Source organism: Diplotaxodon limnothrissa, linkage group LG22 (genome assembly GCF_057381915.1).
Source record: "Diplotaxodon limnothrissa isolate DT_005_m linkage group LG22, D_limnothrissa_male_GT1.1, whole genome shotgun sequence".
NCBI lineage: Eukaryota > Metazoa > Chordata > Actinopteri > Cichliformes > Cichlidae > Diplotaxodon > Diplotaxodon limnothrissa.
In genome coordinates this window covers 17,258,193-17,285,372 of record NC_140616.1, presented here as the reverse complement: position 1 = coordinate 17,285,372, position 27,180 = coordinate 17,258,193, and the positions used below count along the sequence as shown (strand labels likewise).

The window sequence follows — 27,180 nt, the reverse complement described above, 5'->3', positions numbered from 1 at the left end:
GTACATACCCATACATATACATACATATATATAGCATATTTATAATGATGTGTATAGGATCAATGATGGAAAGTGACTAATTATAGTGTGAATCGTCCCGTCCTGCGTCTCTCCTGCTGAAGGAGCCACCGCAGCTTGCTCTTTATCGAAACCGACATAGCTGCTTTAAAAAACAAAACAGACCATGTCACATTCTTTCTTACTGGTAGTGACAGGTTAGGAGGAAACAAATCTCTGAACATTTATTTAAATCTGACAAACAATGCAGAAGCTGAACACAATGGCATGAAGGGAATGAAGGGAGGATGTAAATAAAATAGCTGTAGGGGCAGATTAGTAAGCAGATTATTTTAGTGACCTTTGCGGTCAAACGGCAACACGATACTCTCTGTAACTTTTAGAGATGATGACATGGAGAGAGGTGAATTAAAGTATTAATGCCTAGAGATCACCGGTTTCTTGGTAAAATTTATATTCCCCAACCGGTTGGTGAGTGGTTGCTGGAGGTTGATGGCAGCTGCTGTGAAATTTATTGCATAAGTCCAAATCACACAGGTCTAGAGAGAAGTCAATGACTCCCTGGCAACACCTGGTTGCTAGGGGAAAATGAATCTTCCCCAACCAGTTTGCAAGTGATTAATGAAGGTTACTGTCAGTTACGGTAAAGAGGTATGTGGTGCTGCACTGATAACCTCCCTGTGATTGCATTGGTTGCAAGCAGACTGCTGCAGTCACTTATTGCTAGAATGGAAGATGCAAACACTGAAAACTAGCTAAGTGGCTGCGGAACTTGAAGTTTTGAATGCAAATTGGAAACATTAAACGTTCATCTTCAAAGTAAAAGCTGTGCCTTTTGTAACATTGTTGTAGTTGCTGAGTTTTTGCTGACAAGCCTCCATCTTACACACAAATTAAGGGGAACTGCAGCACTGTGGAGGTGGTAAATCATAAGGAGGTTTTTTGGGTGCAGTGCCTTCTTTGTGATCAGTATCACCCAGTGTTAGCCTGCAACCTCCAGCAACCACTCTCCAACTGGTTGGGGAATACAAATTTTCCTTAGCAACCACAGGTTCCCAAGAGGTTGCCAACGGTTCTCTAAGCCTGTGTGACTGAAACCTAAAGTAAAATCCTGAATAAATAAGCGGAGAAACACAACAAATGCAGAAGCATCCACATCCATAAATTGTAATATCTTACATAAAAAATAAAATGCTGTTACTCATTTCACTAATTTGTGCTTTCCTTGTGTCCCCTGCCCTTAGTATGCTCTGTTAAAGGATGTCTAAATTGCTAAAATGCATCTGGAGCACAGAATACAGCAAGCCTGTATTACTACACAGAGTTTTTACGTTCAGCTCATAAAAGAGGCGTGGCACACAGCTGGGACATCCGAACTGATTGGAGGACTGCTCTTTGAACAACTATTAGCGTTTTTAAGGTAGTCAAACTTTCTGCTCTTCACGACACGTGTGTGTCACACTAATTAAATGGTAAATGGTTTGTATTTGTATAGCGCTTTTACTAGTCCCTAAGGACCCCAAAGCACTTTACACAACCAGTCATCCACCCATTCACATACTGGTGATGGCAAGCTACGTTGTAGCCACAGCCACCCTGGGGCGCACTGACATCATCATCTGCCTTGACTCTTCTATCCACAGGTTTCTGCCGGACACTGGCGCCACCAGGCCCTCTGAGGCAACGGGTGAAGTGTCTTGCCCAAGGACACAACGACCGAGACTGTCCAAGCCGGGGCTCGAACCGGCAACCTTCCGATTACAAGGCGAACTCCCAACTCTTGAGCCACGATCGCCCCATAATTAAGTGTGACCCTGAGTACAAAACATAAAAAATGTCTTAAACACTTTTACACCTGAGATCATAAATCGATGTCGCTGTGTCAAACTACACAACTACAAAACAAGTCTGTCTCATCATCTGTCTCGACTCTTCTATCCACAGGTTTCTGTCTTACTCTAGGGTCTCTCGTGAGTCAAGGAAAGGAATTGAGAAAGTGCAATTTGGGAAATGAGAAAAGGTTCAGATGGCAGGAGAAAAAGGTCAAAGTAAGTTCAATGCGGGGGCACAAATGGAGAGTTTCAGTCACCAGAGCTTTCCAGATGGCTTCAACGGGAGTAAAGATTGGTCTCAGAAAGACATCGTGGTCAACGGCACACAGTAAATGACCGTGATTCTTGTGCACTATTACAGGTCGGCATCAGATGTGATCACACTGTCAGCAGTAACAACAACAACTTCAACAACTAGACAAAGAGGGTCATTTTTATTGCACATTACAAAGACGACTGCACATTTGAGAGCTCAGTAGGGGAAACACCATAAATACTGATATGGAAAAAAAGGTGATATGATCAGATAAGTTGTACTTTATGGTATTCACAACAAATGGGTGAATGGAAGTGTGGTGTACACCCAAAAATTAGGACAGGCCTGAATGCTTGACCTTTACATCTGGTGGCTTTGATACCCTGTAGGCACATTTAGCTGGTTTGTTTCATATCACTGCAAACTATGCTGAGCTGTGCCGAGTGCTCACCTTTAAACTCGGTTAAACCTTTCTATCCTTGCTGGACTGGTTTCTTCCAGCATAACAATCATGCACAGTCATCTTCACTAGATATCAACTGAACTGAACCTGAGGGAGGTTTTGAATCCAAGGTGTTAGACAGCACTTTAGCACCTTACGAGGAAATGTTCATTGAAATAATGGTATTTTATCCCTCCAGAGACTTGCAGAACCAACGAAAAGACACAAGCAGACTACACAAAAGTAAGGTAAGGTTGATGACTAAAAGGATAGGATAGTATAAACCAAAGGATGTAACGTTGTACAAAAAGGAATATCGATCACATAAAGAGACCTGTCTCTGACCCAGAGTCGGCACGCCCCCCTTTTTCAGCAGAAAAGGAATTTTCCCAAGTGAAGAGAAGTGACAGGTTTCGTATCTGTACCAGCGCTGTGCTAGTCTGGTGTGGGGAAGAGAGACAAATTACCCATCGACCGGTCGAACTCTGCATAGTGACCAAATAATAATGAGATGGTAGATACAAGCAGTGAAAATGAGCTTCTTCTGCAGGGTAGCTGGACTCACCCTTAACAACAGATTGAGAAGTTTTATCAAGCCAAAGTGAGTAGACCAGCAGCTCCTTCACACTAAAAGGAGCCAGTTGATGTGGTTCAGGCATCTACATAAGCCTAGAAGGCCTCAAAGCAGACCCAGGAAACACTGGAGACACTAAAACTCTCAGGAACGCTGTGGTATTCCTGGATTTCTCTGCCTAGACTGCTCCTCTGACAACCTGGATGGACGGACATGGATGGATGGATGGATGGATGGATGGATGGATGGAGGGATTGAACTCCTATTATATTCCAGTCTGATCAAAAGTTGAGGTTCAACCGGGTCATGTACAGTTCTGGTACTTGCTTTGTTCTGTCTACCAGTTTTTCACCACCAGCTCCTCTGTACACTGACTAAATCTCTACAAGCTATAAAAGGTTGGAGCCTCACTTCAGGATTAGGAAAATTTTCCAGAAGGACAACGTCAGACTGAAAACATTTTCATCAGTGTGCTAGAAATTTATAAGAATTGTTATGTCTAGCAAATCTGTCTCGTTTGGCCCATCTGAGAGTTGCCACTGGCTCTTATCCCCAGCTATAGTCTTTCATTCCTAAATTCCTCTGGATCAGCGAACACTCTTGAATTCATTTCTGAATGAGTCATACGCAAAGCTCCACCTAAATTGCACCCTCTAATAAATTTCCACTGTTATCCCAAAGGGAGTCTTCATGTTTGAATTCCCTCCTTTGTTTAAGAGTGGTTGTAGGTTTCGTTTTTTCTTACAGGAACGGTGTCCCCTGGAGAATTGTTGTTCTGTTTTAGAAATTACTTCTCATTCCACAGCTTCATCCCGTACTCTGTCAAGTTGAAAGAAGACTGTGGAAAGCACTTTCCTTTACGTCTCTACCCAGGTTTCATCTTTTTCGCCTCTTTGCCGTCCTCTCCGCGCCCATTTTCCTCTTTCCTCTTCAGTACTTGCAACTCTTTTCATCTTCACCCCTCCTGTCTAATCCTCCCTTTTCTTAAACTTTCCTATCCTCCCATCGTTTCCTCTCTTTTTTTTTCTCCTCTCCTCAGTCCCTCAGTATCTGTATAGCTAAGGGGCCTGGCTCAAGTTCAAAACCTTTTTCATGTTGCTCTTTAGCGCAGCTCAGCAGAGCACCCTGCTGTGGTGGGTCTCCTTGCCTTTTTTCAAGCTCACATCCCACATCTATTCCTCTCTTTGCCTCTCACTGGCACTCAGATCACTTCCTTTACCAGGAGCTAGAAGGTACACTGCTTTCATCTTCCCCTCCTTCTTTTTCCTGCTCTTGTCAAAACTTCTACTTCCACTGTCTGAAGAAAAAGCGCTGCTTCTGCAACGCAGCCCAAGCGTTTAAGCTTTGCTGGGATTTTTTTTAAGTGCTACTCCCTAGGCCAAGCATGCTGTCTTTGCAATGTCACTGATCTATAGAAGAAAAAAAAATTGCACAAGTAAATGATCAGCAAACTGTCAACTGTCAAGTTGTTGCACATGACCACTGATTTTGGTTTTATACTCAGCTTCATGTCTTGTGATTGAAATACACAGTTTGCTTAAAAGTTTTCAAGATAACAACGATTTGGGTCGAGGTTACCTTAGAACTATTAACAACTGAAGGACTTATTATTCAAATTATTGAAAACATTTCCAGTGCAAACAGCTGATTCGCACAACCAAAATAACACTTCAACATCAAACAGGTTTCCTATTCTTCTATAAAATCCTAACGATGTTTAACCCAATCACACAAAATCTTCCAATAAAAAGACAAAAATTAATTTTGATAAAGCGTTGTGATGATGGTTGATGATATCAGTGATAGATGACAGCCAAAGTGATGGGCGAAAGCTCTCCCATGGAGGCTATTTTTAGCTCTTTTTCTTACTAATGCATTCAAATAATATCATTACTATGAGGTTCATGATGAATTGAATCTGCGTCGCTATAGTTTCATGTTGCACCGCGCCATGCAACTGATGCTTGCAACACAGACATGTCCAGGCATGCACGGGCAGATACCTTCTGCGAGCTTTTAGGTGTAGCGTGTGGCGCATCATCATCATCATCATTATCAAAAATCACAGCTTCTCAGAATGTTGTGCAGGTCATGTCTTTACACACCACTTTGCATTTAAACATTATTTTTTATTGATCTCTGGCTCTCTTCCACAGTGTTTTGTCCTGTTTCTACCAGAGGTTTCTTCCTGTTAAAAGCAAGTTTTTCCTTCCCACTGTCGCTAAGTCCTTGCTCATAGGGGATCGTCAGATTGTTGGGGTTATCTTTGTATTATTGTAATGTCATTACCGTGCATTATAAAGCACATTGAGGTGATTTAGCGGTACACAAATAAAACTTGAATTACAGTAAGTTACTAATCAGAAAGTTGTTGGTTCAAACCCTGGCTGCACCAGTCTGCATGAAAGATACTAAATCCAATACACTTATTAGAAAATGAATGGGTGTTAATATTAGATAGAAAGCGCCTAAGAGTAGAAGTAAAGTGCTTGCATGTGAATAAGTGAATGAAGTGTATTGTATAAATTGCTTTGACTGCTCAAGTTGAGTAGAAAAGCGCTTTATAAGAACCACAGCGCTGAGTTATGAAAATAAACCAGGATTAAGTGATGGTAATAGAATCAGTAGCAGGAAAGAACTCACAGACTTGTGATGGCACTCACATCTGAGACATTTTGTAATAATAATAAAAAAAACATATCAAAAGTTACTTTTTCTTAACAAGTACCATAGAATTAAACTACCAACCGAGTGGACCTGCTGAATCCTGTAACTTCTCCTCAGAGAATCTAAGACAAACATCAGGGACCAACTGTCCAGGAACTGAAAGGCCCCTCAGTTTACTGCGACAATCAGCTCTTTGTCCCTCCACTTGGCTCCAACATCTTTCCTCCAGTTCTATTTACTCATTCATTCAGCACTAATTCTCTGTCTGTGTCACTCTGTCTCTCTGCATCTTTCTCTTCTTTCTTCTTTCCTTTATGTCTTATCATTGCCATTGTCTCATCCTGGACACAGAAGCATATTTGCCAGGAGCCAGCAGAGGCAAACAGGGAGCCTATTCAAAGAGCTCATCACGGACACGAGAAGGGTTAGAGAAGGAGGAGGAGGATGGAGTGGAAAAAGCAGAAGGAGACAGAGAGTAAATTCCCTGGATGTCTTGATATCAATAAGCAATTTCTTCAAGAGAAAACATTGGAGGGAAAAATAACTAATGGCTTTAATTGCATCCTTTTCAGACCTTCTAGCAATTCTCACGTTGCACACTGTTGCACTCAATCCAAACCACACAAACAATATTTGCCTTGCTCTTTATCATCCCCCCACATACACACACCCCACGCTCTCTGAGGACATAATGCCCTGAAGTCCATTAACAAATACAGTCCCTGCTGACAGACAGTCATTTGCAATCAGTCTGAAAGAGAAAAATGCATAGTTGCTCATATCCTCTGTAGCAGATGATAGCCTCAAACAATTACACACTCTGAGCCAAGACAGAAGTCAGAACTGATCACTTCCTTTATTGCTTATTGCTACTGCTTGGGCGGTGAGCGAAACGCAGTGATCAAACAGACATTGTCTCACAAATATTGGCTGTTTCTCTGATGAAGGAAAGATCAATAGGATTGCAAGACGTGCCCTCTAATCGCTGTTGTTTTATGCTCGTCATTTGATCCCTGATCTAATGTGTTTTACATGCCACAGAATTTCTGTCACAGACATAAATGGCTGAAGTTAGCTGCAGTTTCAATATTCAGCCTGCTTGTAAATGAAGCATTTTCACACGTGCATTTGAAAAGAGGAAAAAGTGATTTATTTGAAATCCAACTCGCCGTGCTGACTCTCAAAGGAACAGAAAGCAGCTTTTTAGCTGAGTTGGCAACAAGTCAACAAAAGAGGAATGGAAGACAGACAGTTACGACAGATGGGTGGATGGTACAGCTTTTTAAATAAACCGTGTGAACCTACTGTTAGCAACAAAGTAAACAGACACTAAACAAGGGAACACATTTGCTAAGTGTTTGGCAACAAACATGTTGAGGTTTTAGGGCTTTTTTTTTGTGCCTCATAATAAAAAGTTTAGTTTTAGTTTAAAAGAGAACAAATTGGACAGTTGATGAGCACCGGCTGCCTGGAGTCAATCTTCTAGCCCAGTGGATGAACTTTCCTCTAACTGTGAGGCTGTTCCATTGATTCAAGTATTCAGGTTGTGAAATATCAAAATTCAGTCTGTGGTGTAACATATTTCTGGAAAGATCTAGACCTTCAAAGCTGAACCAATTCACAGACAGTTGATGTGGGACATCGAGTAGGAAGGCAGGTGTGTGTGTTTGACGGGGTTTTCTGAGATTTTGTTGGAAGGATTTTTTTTAATTTAATAAAATAAAACAAAATATGAAATGTAGTCACCCTTCAAGATCTCCATCACCACTGGTTGACTTGAATTGTGGAGCGGAGACTGGCCCTTATTCAAAAAGCAAGTACACAATAGAAATAATAGAAATCTCACATCATGTTAAGATTGTAATAAAATATAATTCTTCTTTTTTGCACAAGAATAACACCACATAAAACCATAAAAGTGGAACTAAATACAGCCCAACTCATGCAATCATCCATTTAATACATTGTGAACTTGAGTCTGCCCCCCAGCTCCCACCCCCTCGAGTCTTTTCCCGCCACACTCAGCTATGTCTCCATCCAATCAACCCCCCAAAAATTCCACATCACACTCAAGAATTATTATTTCGCCCTGGAGAGCTCCACACTTCACTTCATTTCCCACATTTCTCCCTTTTCCTTTCTTGCTTATCTGTCCGGCACCTTTCTGTGCCCCATTACCACGCTGATGAGCACAAAACCGTTGGAGAGGTTTGACCATGAAATATCAGCCTGGAGCATAGCAGAGCACGTACCCACACCTTGTTTGTCTGCGGCTTATATTAATAACGCTGGTACGCGACGAGATAACAAGGGCATTTCCTATTATGAGCCTGCTTGGGAAAAGGGAAGAGGGAGGTACGCTTTAATTGTAAGCAGAACAGACCGTCAATGTAAGTGTGTGTGCGTGTGCGCGCGTGAAGCCAAGAAAGAAAAATAAGTCGTCAAAGGGAGGCAAAAGGGATAGACGATAAATACAGAGGAATTTAAAGCAGGCAAACTGAAGAAAAATAGGATTGAGTGAGATATGGAGAAGAGGAAGAAGAGTGGTATGCAAAAAAAAAAAAGATGACGACGGAGAAAGAAGAAAAAAAAGTAGACTGGAGAAAAGATGGAAAAAGTAGTGCACATAGCCAAAGAAACAAAGAGAAGGGATGTGAGCAGGGGAACGGCAGACAGACAGAGAAGAATAAGAAAGCGTAAAAATGGCCCGAAGGCTTTGCTGATGGATGAAAACCAATCCACTGCCCATCCCATCCGTCACCTGACTGCACATAAATGAAGCAAACAACCACCCTGTGGAGCACAAAACCTCATCACAACATCACCTGCATGTGTGCACCTTGTAGCTTTACTTGTGAACACACTGGGAGACATCAGAGAACCAGCAGATAATCATCTCTTTGTGGTTTATCTTTTCATTTAATCTCCAATAAGCTTCATTCAGCTCCAGCTGTAAAGTAGCCGTGAACAGATATTTTAGCTCTCCACGAAAACCTGACGTTGAACAATGGACCACACAAACCAGCAGCTAGCATGGTTTTAGGCCAATGCAGGGGGAGTGCCACGTTATCCAGTTGTACTCCATTTGTGGTAAGAAAATGACAAATGATGAATAAGAAAATGACAAATATTTCAGTATGTTTAACGCTTGCACCTGTCTTGTAAGTGCAGTGAAGCTAAAGTAGCTAATAAAGCACTTAGCATGGGTTTGAATCCCACCTGTGGTCCTTGTTTTTCTCCGTTTTCCTGTCTGTCTCCACGATCTCTATCAAATTAAGGCAACACGGCAAAAACAAGAGCACTCAGCACTGCAGGTCTGTCTGAAGACCAAGGGCTTTACTAAAACTTTGGATTTTGATGGTGTTTTTATAACCACATATTACAATGTTAGCCTGCTATGGTGTCCCTGTAACCTCATAGGGCTTCATATTACAAAAACAGTGTCTTGTACAGCCCTCTCCGTGCCCTTTCATATGATATATTACTCGATATAGTTTCTTCATATTTTGTTTTTCAAGGTCATCTTTGACCTTGGGCGCTAACGATCAAGGTCAAGGTAAAATGCTTAGTCAACTTAAGTACTCCCCCCAGGTATAGTATACTGTTGTAAAGTTTGAAGATGGTCTGTGAAAAAAATATTGTGGGTAATATGAAGTTTTTACTGATTTCCACATTTGGTGTGAACTTACCCTTGACTCAAATTTCACACAAATTAAATCAGCTCGAGTTGTTTCGTGTTTCTTCCTTAACAACGGCAGAAACAAAGCAGAAAATTACTTTGCAAAATATAACGATTTTGTTCTCACAAAGGCAAAAATGAAAAAGGCTGTACAGAATATAGATAAGACTCTGTATGTGCGTGTAGGAGTGTGCATGCAGGCCTTTGTATACAAGTCATGTACGTGTGTGTGTGTGTGTGTGCGCCCTCCCTGGAGTGCCTCAGCCAGCGGAGCGTGAGATGAGGCGGCTCCCTTCGAGCGACATTATAGCGTCCCAGCCCTGCAGTGTGTGACTGTGTGCGTACACGTCTACACCCGCCGCATCAGCAGCTCTTTACACCAAGTAGGTACACGCACTGCGTTCACTCACCCATCTCTGCTGTCCGTCACCTCCTCTCACCTCAGCCCTTCACACTCAGCATGCTGGTAATCATTTGTTGCCACTTGTTTACAGTTCACGCATACATAACACTCGAAGGTGTTACGAGTTGGAGTGGTGATCAAAAACACAGCCGCACTTCCCCACAGATCCCGCTGCTGTTATTACTTAAAGGACGCTGCCGCCCGTCCCCTGCCCGTCGCTTGCATCGCTCCGTGAGGTTGAAAAATGCATGAGGCCTCAAAAGATGGAAACATGGCATCTACTCATACTGGAATAAAACTGCAGGAGAGGAGTTCTTCAGTTTTAAAGTTGTGACACCAACCTGACCAACTCAAGGTCTGCCTGCTGTGGATTTTTTATGAGGTAGCAAGGCTGTCATGGAGACAGATTTGTAGGCATACAAAACTTTATTTGGTTTTAAAGGTGAACAAACCAGGAGATTATTTGAAACTCTGATCGAACGTCCACTGTTCTAATTGTACGTTTTTAGGCTGGAGTTAAATTGGAAGACCTCTCTTCAATACATCTGAACCTGTCACAAAACACAGCACACACACACACACACACCAACCACAGAGAACCAGTCTTGTCAAATTCACACTCTAACAACAGGGGGCGAATGCATAACAATGCGCTACCCACAATTCTTGAGAAGTGGGACTCTGATTTCCCATTAGACTTTCCTCTTAGGCAATCTCAATTAATTGCATCCACAGTGTTTACTTGCCATTAACACACAACACTCTCTGTCTTCTGTAGCCCAGAGGTGAGTTAGGTTTAGTGGGTTGTTTTTTAAAGCCTTTTCATTTTCGCACTACAGGAAAGAGACTTGGTGCACAACACAAACACAGAGCAGCAGAATAGTCTAGCGCAAGCTGAAGCGCCCTGTTATCTTTGAGAAAATTGCTGAGGGCCAGTGTGATTTGATAGCAGCATGTGTTTCTTTGCGCATGAAAGAGATAAATAGTATGTGTCTAAGTGGAAACCGGTGCATTGTCAAGTGTGTGTGAAACATAGGAGGGAGTATATCTAAATTCTGCATGTGTACCCGTGTACTGTAAACGGGTTCATACATGTGTGTGCACTTGAACACATTCATGTTCTGTATGTCTGTTGTGAGTCGAGAGTGAGTGTTCCCGCTGTGATTTGGCTGCTTAGAGTGAGTATCTCTGGGCATGATCAGGCTGGATTCCAAATACTGTATGTCAGGACAAACAAGTCTAGCTCCAGCAATGAGTGACATACTAGGTTGCAAACACACACATACACACACACACACCTACGTTTGGTATGCTTACCTAATGAGCTCAGAGGCTACGTATCTCCAAATATTTTGCTTCTTTCTAGAACTCACTTTCACAGAAACATACAAGGTGATGGAAGAAATGCAACAAGTTTTCTAAGCCACGCCACTATATTCTATTCTGCAGTCACAGTTAATACAGATGAGGCTGGCAAACATCTACCAGCTAGTCTTAATGGGTGATAAATTGGTCCAAATCTGCAGGTTTTTCTAACCCCAGGTGATGGCGCTCATCATGGTTCAACATTTTAGATTACCAGAACATTCGGTGCTTTCCCTGCTTTAAATGTCTCGCTACAAGCATTTCCTGGTCTTACTGAGATGTGAAACAAGACTTTTAAATTTTAACACCTGTCTGCTTTCTTTAGGTACGTGGTTTGGTGGTGAGAATTTCTGAGCAACACCTGCTAAACATCCATAGACTGTCTTGGAAACTGTGTACTTGTGTTTCTTTATAACAAAAAATATGCTCAGCAAGTCCCCCTGACATTGTAGGAAACAAATTCAATTCTTGCAAGGGTCAGCAGTGTTTAGGAGACGTAGAGGAGCATGAGTGATAACCAGACTCACGCACCGTAGATCAATATCCTCTTTTTATTATTAGAATTGCTCTCTCGTTTTTTATTCACCTCATCTGTCAAAGTCTCCGTCTAATAGGTTTTTTTCCCTCCAGTTTCTCGATTCTGTCTTCATTCTCTGTCCGGATCTGTCCCATTTCTCACCATGAGCCTCCTAATCTTTACAAGGAGTGGACCCGATACATTTTCAGCGACTAATTTGACCAGGGTGAACAACCACAACGGCAATGGTCTTTTCTCCATGAACACCTCTCTTCATTTGAGAAATGACAGGCCTCACATAGTCAAATTACAGATTAAGGTGTGAGATGCGTGCAGCACTGAATCAAAGGCACACAGTTCCAGAAAAGGTGGAATGGAAACCTAATTATATCAGATCTGCCCACCAAGCTCCGGACATGGGCGTGTACTTGACAGTTTTTGCTAGTACGTTCTCAGGCCACAGCGGCTTCCCTCAACCAGAATGTGTTGACCACATGAGCGGCTCTTGTGTGCGTTTCCTCTTCCTCAAAGAAAAACTCAAGAAAAATTTCTAAAAAGCCACACCTTCTGTAGCTGTAGCTAACTTTTGGCTGAGAAATGGAAGAAAAAAAACCCCAAAACAACCAACCTGCGACATGGCAAGTTCTGTTTTTCTATTCGTGTGAAAATATTCACATGTTGAACATGTGGAGTTCAAATAAAAGCCACTTCTGTGATGTTGTGATGTCTACACAGCTGACCGTCAAAGGTTTTACAAACAAAATTCAACAAATACTTGCAATAGCTCAATAAAACTACGGATAACTGTTGAAATTATTAGCTAATAGTGTGTAATAGTGTTTGTTTTGGTTGTTATGTGACTTAACAGAGATCTATGAGTCATTCAAACATAAAAAGGCACCTAAGTCAAGGAATAAAGCAGTGTTGTGTCTACATAAGATAAGATAAGATAAGATAAGATAAGATAAGATAACCTTTATTAGTCCCACACGTGGGAAATTTGTTTTGTCACAGCAGGAGTGGACAGTGCAAAAGTTATGAGGCAAAAATTAGAATACAATAAGAATAAATACAGTACACAACTGTACAGAATAGAATAAAATAAAATACTATATACAGTAGAATAAAATAAATAGACAATAAGATAAAAATAGAATACAAATACAAATACTATATACAACTGAGTAAAAATACAACGATGACAGAAAGGATTATTGCACTTAGAGACAATAAGAGACAAGAAATAACCAATTTAAAAATTTAACTTAAAGCATTTTATTACTAATAGTGCATTCAAAAATATCATTTGTTCTATTTCCTTTATTTGAATCTGCAAAAATGCCAGTGATAACACAATTTGACTTGAAATAAAATACTATTTTTGCACTAAGAAGGTGATTCCCAAAGCTCAAATTTGGTATTTCTCAGCATGGTGTGCACTGTATCCTTAAAAAAAATCTGAGGGCATTGGACAAATAGAGGATAAAAGAAGTGCTGGGCCTAAAAATCTTTCAACAGCTGATGAAAAGTATCTGAAAGTTATGTCCATAAGAAAAAGAAAGAGAAAACCCCAGAAAAACTGTGACACTGGACCTGAAAAATACATTTGTACTTCCATCTACTGATCACTGAAACGTCATCAGAAGTGGTCTCAGTGGAAGGGTGGCTGACAGAAGCCATTCTGAAGGAAAGAAAACCGGGAGACAAGGCTGAGGTATCCCAAATTACAAAAGAGCTGGGCTGAAAATCAGTGATAATTTTCTTATGGAGTGATGAATCCAGATTTTACTATTTTGGTACAATATGTATGTACAGCTATCTGTAGAACACAGTGAAGGCTCGTTCATGGTTTAGGGTTGCATTTCAGCTACTGGTTTTGGAAAGTTTCTCAAAATTGATGAAATGATAAATATAGAAAAGTACCATCAGTTTTTGATCCACCGAGGAATAAAAATTCGAAAATCAACGTCATGGATTGGCCTCCCCAAAACCCGGATTCAACAATGCTGCAGCAGTGTGGGATTTGAATGTCCTTCAAGGAGACTGGACACTCCTGAAGACTATTTCAAGAAATTACAAGAATGCTTGTCTAGGAGAGTTCAGGCTGCGTTGAAGAATAAAGGCGGTCATACGAAATGTTGACTTTCAAGCTCGTTAGAACCGTAGATTCTCTGCCATGTATTTCCATGTATGTTTGCTTATGTTTCTGCTGCACCTTTTTTTCATTTTCCTCGCAAAAAAAAAAGAGAAATGAGATGTTGCCCAAGTACCGCAAACTCATGTAGCAACCTAAATTATTAATAAATATGGGTAAGATGTGTAATAAAATACAGCTAGCGGTTTATCTGTTGGGTAACAACTGAAGTTGCGAGTAAAGATTAGCCAAAGATGATGGATAAACAGTTAGAGAACAGTGTCAAGCAAAAATTATAAATAAAATAAATTACAAATTATTTAGCTAAAAGTATGACTAGCAGTTAAATTATTAGCTAACAGTGGATTAGCAGTGCTAGCTAACTGTAAGAATGCATTTTTTAGCTACATGTAGTGGTTAAACAGGTTCAGCCGGACAGTAATAGCTAATAGATACAGAAGTAGCTGAAAGCACTGGATTGAAAAGTATGTTAATATTAAACCACAGCTGACAGAGTTGTTTGAAACAAATTTCCGAAGTCCCTCTGACATGGCTGTGAGGGTGGGCAGCTAAAAAGTGGACACAGCTGTTCTAATCTTTCACGTTGCTTTTATCTCCTGCAGACCAGTACAGCAGAAACTGCGTGGAGAGGGACAATAATTACATTTAGCTCTTCCATTTCTCCGTTCCAGATCAATGATGGAAAGAAATGCTCTTTGCAACAACACCACATAATAGCATTTTCCATTTTCATAAGAGCAGAAACTACTCAATTCAAAGCAAGCTTGACATTAAACAAAAACACTCGCACACAGCAACACGCACTTCCTCCAGACTCAAGCCTGAATATTTTTTTCCCCTCAGGGCAAATGCAGGGTAATTGTAAAATCTGAGGTGCACATCCAAACGCTCCACTGTTTGCCTACCAATGATGGGGCTGATGTCCTTGCTTGTTAAAGCCTAACTGACTGTGAAATGTGTGTAGTCTGCTAAACGACATCTTGACAGCCTATGATGAAACAATAGTCGCGCAGCAATCAGACAGAGAGTGATTATGCTTTATCCTTTCAGCAGGAGGACCTTCAGGCCCGGGGCAGCAGCAGCATCACTGGGCTCTCTATCAGACCATACACATTATGGCCAGTTTTAATGAGCGCCGACCCGCCTGCAGCTGCTCAGCCTCCACCCCTCTAGAATACAGAACCATTTTCTGATGCAAATGACTTTCTACAAAGTCATTTTACTAACATGTGTTACAACTTGAAGTCACAGTTTTACCGTGCATTTATTTCTATTTCCTGGAAGCACCTGCTTAACAGGTATCATTTATAAGCCTGTATCCAAACCACTAGACTAACTTGTGAGCTAGGAGGTGACAAAGCACAGTGTAGTTGACTATTGCGATGTTGCTGAGCCAACCAGTAAGAAAAAGAAGCAATAAAAGGTTCAAAATTGCTTAAAAATGACAAAGAACTTGTGTGGAAACCTGTTGGATTCTTGCGTTATAGAGTAAAAGCACCAGGCCGAAAAATTTCCAAACCTTGCAACTCTTTCGAGAACACTCACTCATTTCCCTTCTTCCATACAACAGCTGCACATACCCAGCCCCTCATCTCCATTCAAATTCCAGCATTAGCAGCAAGGCTATGAATACTCTAGAGTTAAAAGTGTCACAAAGCATTCAGCTTGCCCTCCCATTCGCCCAACACAGTTGCTTTTACAGTGACAGAGATTTAATCATACGCAGACATCCCGCTCTGACCCGTCTGACATGTGCATGTTATAAGCTGCAAATGCCCGCCAGCTACTTTCTATAAACATAATATTACATGATCGTACCTCATCAGGCTGAGCATTTCAACGTTTTTAAAGCATCGTTCCCAATCCTCTGATTTCCATAAAGGCTTAAAGGCCTGAATGGCAGTCATTGTTGCTGTATGGAAAACAAATAAACAAATTAAGGATCAGTTTTGTCACAGAGGTGGGAATTCATCCATAGGGCTCTTATCAAGTGATGTCACAGGAAAGAGGAAAAGGAGGACAAAAAAACCAAAAACACAAAAAAACAAATTTGTTAATGTTTAGCACGTGACAGGCGGAACTCAGAGAGAAGCTGAAACAAAGCACAAACTGTGTTTGCTGAAGTGAAGTGAATGTCAACTTCTGTGAAAAGCCAGACCGCTGCAGGGTGAATGGTCTGCCAACATATCGTATTCAACTGAGCACAGACGGAGGGAGGATGGGGGTGTTTTTTTGGGTGGCATTTGGCTCTGTTTGCCTGTGTGAGTGTGTGTGCCAACGTGTGCAGGAGAGGGGGAGACTTGGGGGGCAAATCTGGGAGAAGTGACAGAGAGTGAAAAGGGGGGTGTTTATTTATCCGGCAGGTGAGCTGAGGGAAAATTCGTATTCACGATTACAGGGAGGGAAAGCTGTCTGAGGTTCATCTGCAACTTGCTGTATATGCATGTGCATGCAGTAGGGCATGCATGGCTGCTTGGAGCTATGAAGAGGGAGGAAAGACGGCCCATACTTGTTAGTGTCAATGAGGAGGAGCGGTGGGGGGGATCCACAGAGCTCAACATCCACGCACATAACCATATCCGTGTGTATGGTAAAGTTAATATGCATCTTTAAAAAAAACAGATAATGATCTCGTGATCCTTAAAAGAATCACCAGGAATTTCCTAAAAACATCATAAGCTATGAGCTCGTGCAAAACTTAAGCAATAGATGTTATGCGGGAGGTTGCATCCTTTAAAGCGCATGCACTGTTTTTCATTTTAAAGCTCGATGTACTGCAGCAGCCCTAAACCGTACACAAAGTGTGCAGGGGAAAAAACGAGATTTAAGACACAGACAGCTCGCCACTCTTGGAAATCAGCAGGAAAGACGAAACGCTCAGCGGAGGGCAACAAGTCCTTGTCTCAGCGTGACTGTCACCGCTTCTTAAATTTGGTTTCACTGCGAACACCGAGGCTGCCTCTCTGCCTGCCGCAGTGACAACTCTCAGTACACTCAGCCTGTGCGTGAAGTTTCCCAATGCAGCCGTCCACACACAGACAGTCACTCACAAAGAGAGGCATAACACTGGATATACCGACTACATATTAAAAAAACAACAACAACGAATAAAAACACAACTTCTACACACAGATGTGAAGATGCACTCACCGGAGCTGAGAAGACAGTCTAAAAAACCCAGCATTCAGCGGCCGCTCTGAATAGAAAAGTGCGCCTGGCTTTTCCCGCTGAGCTCTTAACCTCTGTCCACGCCGTCCACGCGCTGCATGAAGCCGGTGTGAGAGTGATCGGTGTCCGCACACGGAGCGATGCGGCTCGTCCTTCAGCCTGCGCGCATTTCAGGACGCTCACTTCAGTCTGCTTCGCCGTTCCAGCCAGCCAGGACGCTGCTGTGAGGAGGAGGCGGCGGAGGAGGAGTGCCAGAGAGCTGCCCCCGCAGGGCTTCACGGGAAATGTAGTCGGCCATTCCTATGAGTGGCCTTGACCGTCTCCCAGTAGCTTGCGAAGATGTGCAGCAGAGTCACTTCTTCTGCAGGGCACTGAACCCTGTTCATTTAATTCAAATATAAGCTTTAAGAGGGATTATGGGATGTGTAGTCAATTTGGATCCTTTACCTGGCTGCTATGTGGACATTTTTGAGTGTTCAGAAGTGAAGTAACTGTGTGTGAGGTTTATTAAATCTCTCTCACGGTGAAGAAAACCCACAAATTAGGTATCATTTATTTTTTACGATGCCTAAAACATTATAACTAATTACCATAATTAGTTCAATCCAGACCATTACATGCAATGCACTGAACAGTGTAACAGTTCCAGGCTGTAGTGCAATACTCTCTCATACTTGTAGCTTTGTACTTTGCACAGTTTGCTGGAAGGAACTCAGCAGGAATCGTTTTTTGTTATTTACTGATTTATGAGTTTTTGTGCTTAATTTATATTTAATAGGTTTACAGAGAGGCATTGAAACAGGGAGCACTCACTAATGAGTAAGAGCACTCAGTGTGTTTGATTTCTTTCCATTTTGTCAGCAGTACGATGATTCTGTGTTACAGATACGCCCTTGTGATTCCTCTCAGTGGTGGGGCCCTTTGCCACAATCCTCCACCTTTCCTCAGAAGTGAATTCATCTCTATTACCCATCAGCCATTCATTTGGAGGCTGTTACAGTCACTTCTGATTCATTCTTTCATACTACAGCCTCTTTGGTTTACACTCATACCTAACTTGGGTGTCATTCTCAAGGAGGAAACAACAATTCAAAACAGGGTTTTGGCACCAGAGCATGAATTTCTTTCGACATGTTGCAGAAACAGCAATGATGGAGCCTTGTGGCAAAGAAGAACATGGCAGCTCATGTTAAACACCACAGCTTCCCAGGGGGACCATCTCATAAGTTCATATTGTGTTTAGGCTGAGGCCTTCATAGATGAACTCCAACATCAAGACAATACCCTTTTCTTTCTGAGGTCAACATCCCCTGGAGCATTTATTGTTTCTGACCGCCCTCTCCCCAACTTTCTTACAGTAAGCCTCCGACAAATACTTATTGTGTGTGAGTGTGTGCATGGGTGCGCGCGTGTGTGGTGGGAGGTGTATAGGAAATGCTTCGGCCTCTCGGTAGCCTTAATGTTTAAATTTAGAGCCCTCGTGCCTCTGCTGACTGTCACAGGCTGGGTCAGGCTGTCGCTCACAGGAAAGAGACTTGAGGCGTGTTAGAGCTGGGATAAACAGCACACACTCTGGCGTACTGATCTGAGAACAACACATTTGTTCTGCTCAGGCCCTGACACCAGGGGTGTCTATAAATAACCGGCTGCAGCGAGCAGAGGTCAAGAAAGGCCTTGATAAAGTTTAGATGAGGTAATTAGTATGTGCAAGGTTTCTTCTTCTTCTTCTTTTTTAAGTCACAGGAAAACAAACTGTTCAATGAGAGGAATGTATCTGATCCCCAAAAATATTTTTAAGTATTACTCTTGAGAAGTATTAAAGGGGTCACGCCCAAAATGTGCCAAAAAAAAAAAAAGTGTTAGATTGTCTATTTGAACAGGAGCACCTCCTTTATTGAATTATTTCCTCACAGACCCCCTTCTCCAACGTCCTGATGATTGCACGCCTGAAGGTGCCCCAGTCACTTTTCCTCTGAATTTGTCACTTTGATTGGGGATGTTGGTGTTTACATAACAGTCACTTTTTTGTATAAAAGCCGTGTCGCAACTTGTATTGTTATCAGTGAACTGCTTCCACTGGTGAAGCTATCACTGGGAGTACTACAGCAATATTACACCAATAATTTACTCTGTCAAGTCACAGGAAACGCTGATATTAAACAGACAGTGCCTAACTAAGTAGACAATGCATAACTTCACAAGTTAATGCATAATATCCTAGAGGGGAAAACATTTGTTGGTGTGTCCCTGCTTTGCTTATAAATGATCTTATGAATGATTTTTTGATCTGTAGCAGAAGACTGCAAAGATAGGAAAACACCTGCTTTAATAACTATGAAGCTAAAAAAAATCATGATCACCTCCCATTCTTTATAAAGTAACAGCTCCATGTCGTGTTGAATAATAATTACCTTTGTATGGACCTGTTAGTGAGGCAGCTACTGGAATCCTTAATCCTGTGGCGCCCTCTCGTGGCCCATGTGAGAAACCCCATTCTGGCGAGGTTAGAGGTCATTAAATCGAAAACATGGCGGCTCCCAGCAAAGCGACCGTGGTATTGAAGGCTGTGAAGAAAATAACCGTTCAGTTTTGTCCGTTCGAGTCCAATGTCCGGTCCACACGGTAAGAAAGGCGCGTTTGACGCTGCTGTTGTGTCGGAGAGCCGTTCAGTGTGCCTGAAAGGCGGGTAACGGTCGTAATTTGACAATAAGGCTGTTGGCGACAGCCAGCAGCCGCCAACCGCAACGTCATTTCATGTTTTATGTAGCGTATAGCTCGTTGATGCTTGTCGGAATAGACTGTGGTTATGCTGGCTTTCATGCTTAGTAAAGACACCCTTAAAACATTCAACATTTGGTTAATGTTAGTTGAAGAAACCCTCCGTAAATTCATAGCAACACTATATGACATGCTGCACGAAGTCTCGTCTAAACTCTTTTAATGGAAGGTTTAAAAGTAAGTTTTGCTTGAAGTAATCTCAGCACTTACGTTTGTTTTGTTATCTAGATTGCACATGACATTATACGGTCATTATACACCGGCCACTTTATTATTGGGTAGTGATTTTCCACGTTTCCGTGTGTTTTTATGTTTCTCTGTGTTTATACTGTGCAAATGTCACTGCAGAAATTGAGAAATTCAGAGCATGCAATGTTTTCCCAACCTGCTGTGTGAATATTAGCCTCAGTTTCCTGTTGTTAGCTAACTTGAATCCCAGAGCGGTCTTCTGCTGCCAAAGTCCCACCGACTTCAAGCTTTGACACACTGTGTTCAGACATGCTCTTCTGCATCTGCATGGTGGTAATGAGTGGTTGTTTCATTTACTCTTGACTACCTGTTAGCTTGAAGCAGTGTTACCATTCTATTCTGATCTATGACCTCAAAAAGGCATTTTAACCCAGATGACTGCGGCTGGATATTTTCTCCCAGAGATGGTTGTGCGGGAAATTCCCAGCAGATCAGCAGTTTGCGAAGTACTCAGACCAGCTTGTCTGGCACCAATAACCATGCCATGCTCAAAGTCACTCGGTTGATGCTTGGTTTGAACTTCATCAGGCCGTCTTGACCACTTGTCTACACACCCAGTTTAGATACTTGTGTTAACAAGCATTTGAAGAGGTGTAACTATTAAAGTGGCCTTAGAGTGTACATTACTGCCTAAATCAACGGTTCACAAATATTTTGAGAAAATACACAAAATGTCAAAGCTAAAGGGAAATCTATATTACTGATGTTTAAACACTATTTTAATGTGTAGATTTCAAGCCTATTTCGTCTAACTTCAAAGCAGATTGCCGGTTTGGTGTCAACTTTACTTTGAATCTGTAGAGTAACTAGTGATTACTGCTGTAAAATCAGTGCAATGGAGCTAAGTGTGTCATACTCGATGTCCCCACTGTGGAAATACTCACATCTACTACAGCATCTCGAGGGTTGTTCAGTCTGACGTCACTAGCCGTGTCTGGACCTAAACTCCGCTGCAGGTCCATATATCAAACGATCACTGTGGCATTACTGAGAGTTGAAAAACTGTCTAAAGTCTTTCATCTTTAATAAAATGATCAGCGTTCTGCTCTACCAGGTGTAACAATTGAGTTTAACACCCAGGCATCCATGAAAACGGAATTTATGACATTTAACGGAGTTAGAAGTTAGCAGGGAGTTAGCTCGCTAGCTTCTATCTAAATACAATATAGCATGTCCTGACTGCGGGGTTTTGGAAACAAATTAAAACGTACAGCTCTGCTATCACTTCCAGCATAAATGAAGACAGAAAACTAAACAGCAGTGACGTTTGTAGGGTTACTGAAGTTGGGCTAGCTGGTATATAATGATGTGCTACGTGACCGCTAGCGACACAGCTATGTTATCATAATATAAACAAGCTAACTGTTTTTCCACTCGATAAAAGTTACCGTGAGTGTTCTCGGTGGTCAGGAACAAATGTAATCGCATGGCAGGATGCTGTAAAAGGACCAAACTTCAGCCAGGAGAACAACTGAGATAATCCATCCACAATACGAGGTTAGTCATTCATATACTGCTGCATGGGCTGGGCTGTAGTTACATCCTAAGGTTTTAAAAACTGAGCTTAAATAAATGATTAGCGGTAATAAAAGCCAAGGGAGGTCAACAGTGATCACTGACTGTTTTAGGAGCTTTTTGAGATCAAATAAGAGAAAGTACAAAACATTAAACATGTTAACAACACAAAAGCCATATTAAACGCAGACTACTTTAGACCCGGAAGTAGGATTCGTCGCGTCATCACTGAACAACCGGATAAGAAATGTACTTAGTCACTTTAATGCGTTATAAGGTAAATCTAAAAAAGCTTTTCTTTTTCCTGTCCCACAGGGAGTTTCTGACCTTAGTGGGTTCAGAGAAGGCCAGAGCTACCAACATGAACTGTGAGGTGATACCAGTGGTGAAACATGACAAGTCTGAGCCCGTAGTGGATATCACTTATGGTAAGTATGACGTGAGCACATTAGAATGAGTGGGGGAGGCAGAGTTTGGTCCATGAGTTGTTTTTTTTTCTCTAGTTTTATCTTAGTACTCCACCACAGTGGATTTTAAATTAAACAATCAAGATGTCACTCGAGGGGTTTAACAAAATGATTGCATTAACTCTGTAGAAATTACAGGTATTTTTATACACAGTCCACTATTTTCACTTGTTGAAGAGGAATAAAATGTGATTTATGTAGTTTTATAGGTGGGGAGGCCTGCTAACTTGTTATTTCACGAGAACTTAAGGAGATCAATCTGGAGACGGTTGTTGAGCTGTCAGTATGAGGTCCAGTTACATGCTCATATCATTACAATTCAAGACTTCATGGGAGTGTTCTCATGGGTGGAGTTATTTTGGATGAGATCGTTGCCGTCGTTCCCTCAGCTGTCTGAAGTGATGTGTAGTTTCATAACTGGCTCGTCTAGCACTTATGAAATGTTAATAATGCCTACAAAAGTAGCTGTCTGACTTTTGTAACCTGCTGCTAAGACAGAATATGTCATTTTATACAGGTGTGTTCATTTTCCGTCAAGAACTTGTATTTGTGCATAAAGTCTTTCTCAATGTGGGGTTAAGGTGGTGTCCAATTCATACTGTCTCCACCACTCTCTCACAGTTTGAGCCTGGTGGCTCCATCTTATGCATCTTCCCTGTCAGGGAAGATTTTTTTTCATAGAAAAATTTGGCCATTCAGTTTTTTCAGAGATGTCAGCTGATCTCGGTTTGTGGTCAGAAATTGTTGCCTAACGTCAACCTGACCAGCTGAAGTAATCCCTGATCATAACGCCGCCCGCACAGAGTTTTACACTAGGCATCACTTCATCCATCTGTCTTCTTACCCTGATGCATCCATCACTCTGGAGCACCAAATCATAACTACAATCACCTCCAGGCACAACAATGATAAGGCAACTAAGACGTTCACTTTAACCTTTGACTCAAGACAGTCGTAACCTGTTTTAATTTTCTCTTTTTCTGGTTATGTTTTTAAAAAGCCCATTCCAGATATGTCACGGGAGCCAAAGATGATAAAAAAAAAAATCTAAAAACTCAAAAATAGGATAAAGTCCTGGAAATGGTGCATATGTGCAGTTCATACACTCAGAAACATATGACCCAGTCTTGGAATTTCATACAATTAGCATCACTCACGCAGTGAGTCAGGCTTTTACAAAGCTGGAGATGTCTGCCACAGGTCAGCAGAGCCGCAGCGTGTCTTACTTGACTTTTGTGCAGAGTGAACTTTTGAACATTTCCTTTCTGTACTCCTTAAGCATGTTGTTCTTATGAGTCATCTCATTGTGTTTTTGTCCTTCTTTTCCGCAGTAGACGGAGAGAAGCTGCTGATGAAGGGAGCAAATTTGACCAGCAGTGAGATGCTGAGTGCTTTTCAATCCCGCTGCGTCGCCAAGGACCCGCAGGCAAAAGTTGGAGAGAAGAAATAATCATGAGCTTGGCAGATGTGTATTTATCTGTGAATATTGTTGAACATGTACAGTAAAACTATTCCATTTCATACACATGGTGTTGACTGGCTTTAATCTAAAATGTTGTGTTGGTTAAATATTTAATAGTCAAATTCTTTTGTGCCCTTTTAACTAAACAGTAAAAAATAAAGAGAACTGTATCGTTTTTGTCACTTGGCCAAATAGTTTCTCTCAGCTGGGTTATTTCCCAACAACATTCGCCGGATCAATTAAAATGCTTTAACTGCTAAAAAAAAAAAAGGTGCTGCGATCAGTACGGGGTCACGGTGTGTCCTTGCATAATGTGTCATTTTCCTGATAAAGGAGACCATTCCAGTGTTTGAGAGAGCGTCATGCAAGCTCCAACCTTTGACACAGCAAAGCTGTAATTTGGCACAGAGTTTTACATCCAGCCCATCTGAAAAGGAGAAAAAAGCCTTTCACCCAGTCACAGATAAGTGAAATCCCACCCTCTCACATAGTCAACCTCTGTCCCGTTACCATCTGTGACTTAATGTTTTATTAATGGATCATTATTGCATCCACACACTTATTTTTTGGCAGGTTTCCTGAAAAGAACTGTAACATAAATGACTTCAAATGACTTTTCTTTAACTGACAAGCAAAATGATGGTAGGAGACCAAATTTATTGTGACTGTGTGCAACTGTGTCGATCTCGTTGCCTTTGAAATTGTTGCTTCGAAGATGAGGACCGGGTCTCCGACCTCGCGGCGTCCCTTGCTGTCTAGTTGTTTCAAGACAGGCTGCCTCCGACCAGGAAACCTATGCAGTTGCCTGGTAATCAGTAAGCAGAGGTGCAGCATGATCAGGGACCAGCTGGTTGCTGCAATTACCTTAAATAGGTCACTGGGTGTGAAAAAACCAGTCAGTCACTGATTTTTTCTAATCACATTCAAGCCTGTAGTTGAAATTACACATTACAGTTTTGCCAGTCTTTAACAAGACAAGGATCCAAAGTGAATTTAACTGAAGTAAAGGTCATCACAATATCAACAGAGCCCCTGTTTGTATTTCCTCAAAATGAAATCAGTCAGCAAACTAATAATAAACTCAATTTGACTTAATGTTCACCTACAAAGGCCTAATAATAATAATACTATTGTGCTGGAGCCTTTCTCAGCTGTCACAGGGCAAGAAGGATGTGATGGATTTGAACTCAGGACCTTCTTTTTTTCCAACTATTTATTTATAAGTGACTTATGTATGTATGTATGTATATATATGTATATATTGTACTATTCTTAGTTAGCGTATTGTCTGTCTTGTCTTAATGTTGGTTTAAAATGGAGCACTGTAACAAAAAATAATTTCCCCCAGGGATCAATAAAGTATTCTGATTCTGATTCTGATTCTTGCGTTGAGAGCAGTGTTAACCACCATGCTACTGTTATTTGTACCATGATACTGTCATAGTAAAAGTGTTGTTCCAGCAGATCCCAGGAACAACATCTTAGATCTCAGTCCAGAAGAGCGCAGTCCTAGGAACAGCAAAGATACTGCACAGGACCCTCAAACTCCGAGGCCTCTGGTAGACGACCTGAGCTTGAAGGATACTGCCTGCAGGGGGGAAAGGGGGATTAAGCCTAAAACTAGTAGGGCAATTTTTCACCTGTTAAGAGGAATGGCTTCTTATCAGCAGATCACTACAGAATGACGGCTCATAACCAAGCTGAAAACAAATATGTCATTTTTGGCCTGTTTGGCCCGCCATATAAAGTGACATCTCTGGAACCAGAGAAACACTTGATATTAAACTGTAACAAAGAAAAATATTGTTTATTCTGTATAAAATTACCGTGTTTGAAGATTAATTTTGATAAATACACATGTAGCTTAGAATATAAAACTATTGCCACGACTATGTCACGGATTAAAATAAATAAGTGGGTGAAAAGGGAAAAACTCACAAGAGGAGGGATTTCAACAATTCGTTATATGACGTTGCAGGCTGTGATTGGCTCCTATCGCGTTGCTGAAAAAAAGGACTGTCCCTTTAAAACGGCCACACTCTGCTCCCACACTGGAAGAGTGCTGAACCCAGAGTCGCTGCACACTTTGTTGTTGAGGATAAAGAGGAAAAAATTTTCAAGGATTGCAAAATGGTCGAGAAATTTGTTGGAACATGGAAGATGATTTCCAGCGACAATTTTGACGACTACATGAAAGCAATCGGTAAGAACGTCTGTGGTTGGAGCTAAATTTAGGGGGGGAAACATTTTAATCTTAATTGTAATTAATTTTATTGTCTCAAGTTTTCACAATAGTTTTTTTTAACGTTTTAATTAAAAAGCGTCTCTACATCTGACACATTTCCTGACACCTCGCGCTCTGCAGGTGTGGGATTTGCAACCCGGCAGGTGGGCAACCGGACCAAGCCCAATTTAATAGTGACGATGGACGACGAAGGGACTATATGCCTGAAGTCTCAGAGCACCTTCAAAACCACCGAAATCAAGTTCAAACTCAACGAACCTTTTGATGAGACGACCGCAGACGACAGAAAGACCAGGGTTAGAAAGACAGAACAAGCATTTACACAGCCTGACTTTTAGATGATTGATCATTGATTTAATCTGTGCTGGACGTGACCACTTGTCTGTTTTGTGCCCTGCAGACCGTGGTGACTCTGGAGAACGGCAAACTTGTGCAGAAACAGAGCTGGGATGGCAAAGAAACGAATATCGAGAGAGAGATCACAGATGGGAAATTGATAGCGGTGTGACTTTTTTTTTTTTTTTTTTAAATCCTCAAACTATCTGTTTAGAAGTTCTGCGTAAAGTTATTTTACTTCCCCTGTTCTATATGTTATATAGTAGATTTAGTATGTTAATGTGTGTTAAAATGTACTGTTTATACTCAATGATCCTGTTAGGATGATAAGAAAAAAGGTATTTGTCTTAAAGTGAGGAGTTTTACAGGAAATAAAAACATCACAACATACCTGAGGAAGATTTATATAATTAAATTTTTTTTAATAAATAAGTCTGGCAGTGACTACTTATATGATTGTATGCTCTGCTTGATGTTTGCCAGAGTTGATGCACATGCAGATTTCTTCTAATCACCTGACGTCTCCTTTCCACACAGAAATGCATCATGGGAGACGTGATCGCAGTGAGGACATACGTAAAGGAGGCATGATGGAGGGAGTTTTTCTCTTCTTTTTCAATTTTCAGCCCACTTGTTGGATGCACTGCTGGATGACAGGCTCAGTTCAATGAGCGCAATACCAAACTAAAGTACCGGCGTACTCTGCTTTTCTTATTCGCTGTGTTGATAAAAATCACTCTTCCGTGCCTGTGTTCTCCAACATGATGCATTTGGTTTCATTTGGACTTGTTGTGGTGACTTGAATAAAAATGAATGAAAAAAACTGTCGTGTGTGCCTCTGAGTTTGTCAAATGTTGGTCAGCAAGTGAGTTCGCCTTGTGCGTTTTGGATAATATCTTGATTTAATTGTGACCTACTTGAAAGCATTCATCCACTGGGCCGTGCTGAGGAATGTCTTAATAATTTTTTTTTTAAAGTGCTCTAATGGGAACATGCCTCCTAATCTGGCAGTCTGACTTTAATGGGATCCCATTCATGGTGATTACAGCAGT

At 41.4% G+C, this 27,180-nt stretch overlaps 3 protein-coding genes across 4 annotated transcripts in view; 2 read left to right on the top strand and 1 right to left on the bottom strand.

The window, feature by feature from the left end:
* Positions 1–17,275, bottom strand: part of pag1 (phosphoprotein membrane anchor with glycosphingolipid microdomains 1) — a 61,494-nt gene extending 44,219 nt beyond the window's left edge. For both annotated transcript variants that reach the window (XM_085346084.1, XM_085346085.1), the window contains exon 1: positions 17,059–17,275. The gene's annotated coding sequence lies outside the window, so the exon portion shown is untranslated. The remainder of the gene's footprint in view (positions 1–17,058) is intronic.
* A 2,328-nt stretch (positions 17,276–19,603) lies between these two features.
* On the top strand, positions 19,604–23,619 carry mrpl53 (mitochondrial ribosomal protein L53). Its single transcript, XM_085346686.1, has 3 exons — positions 19,604–19,698; positions 21,934–22,046; positions 23,417–23,619. The coding sequence occupies exons 1-3, from the start codon at positions 19,604–19,606 to the stop codon at positions 23,533–23,535; spliced, it is 327 nt and encodes a 108-aa protein (XP_085202812.1). The 3' UTR covers positions 23,536–23,619.
* Positions 23,620–25,599: 1,980 nt separating this feature from the next.
* fabp4a (fatty acid binding protein 4a) lies at positions 25,600–26,936 on the top strand. The gene is made up of 4 exons (XM_085346554.1): positions 25,600–25,750; positions 25,913–26,088; positions 26,193–26,294; positions 26,666–26,936. Exons 1-4 carry the CDS (start codon positions 25,678–25,680, stop codon positions 26,717–26,719), a joined length of 405 nt encoding a protein of 134 aa, XP_085202680.1. The 5' UTR covers positions 25,600–25,677; the 3' UTR covers positions 26,720–26,936.
* The last annotated feature ends 244 nt before the right edge of the window (positions 26,937–27,180 follow it).

Excerpts from the sequence above, each read along its gene's own strand:
- mrpl53 (XM_085346686.1), top strand. The coding sequence starts at position 19,604 with ATGGCGGCTCCCAGCAAAGCGACCGTGGTATTGAAGGCTGTGAAGAAA. Across the intron at positions 19,699-21,933 it reads TCCAATGTCCGGTCCACACG|GGAGTTTCTGACCTTAGTGG; the intron begins GTAAGAAAGGCG and ends CCTGTCCCACAG. Across the intron at positions 22,047-23,416 it reads CGTAGTGGATATCACTTATG|TAGACGGAGAGAAGCTGCTG; the intron begins GTAAGTATGACG and ends TCTTTTCCGCAG.
- fabp4a (XM_085346554.1), top strand. The coding sequence starts at position 25,678 with ATGGTCGAGAAATTTGTTGGAACATGGAAGATGATTTCCAGCGACAAT. Across the intron at positions 26,089-26,192 it reads CAGACGACAGAAAGACCAGG|ACCGTGGTGACTCTGGAGAA; the intron begins GTTAGAAAGACA and ends TGTGCCCTGCAG. Across the intron at positions 26,295-26,665 it reads CAGATGGGAAATTGATAGCG|AAATGCATCATGGGAGACGT; the intron begins GTGTGACTTTTT and ends CTTTCCACACAG.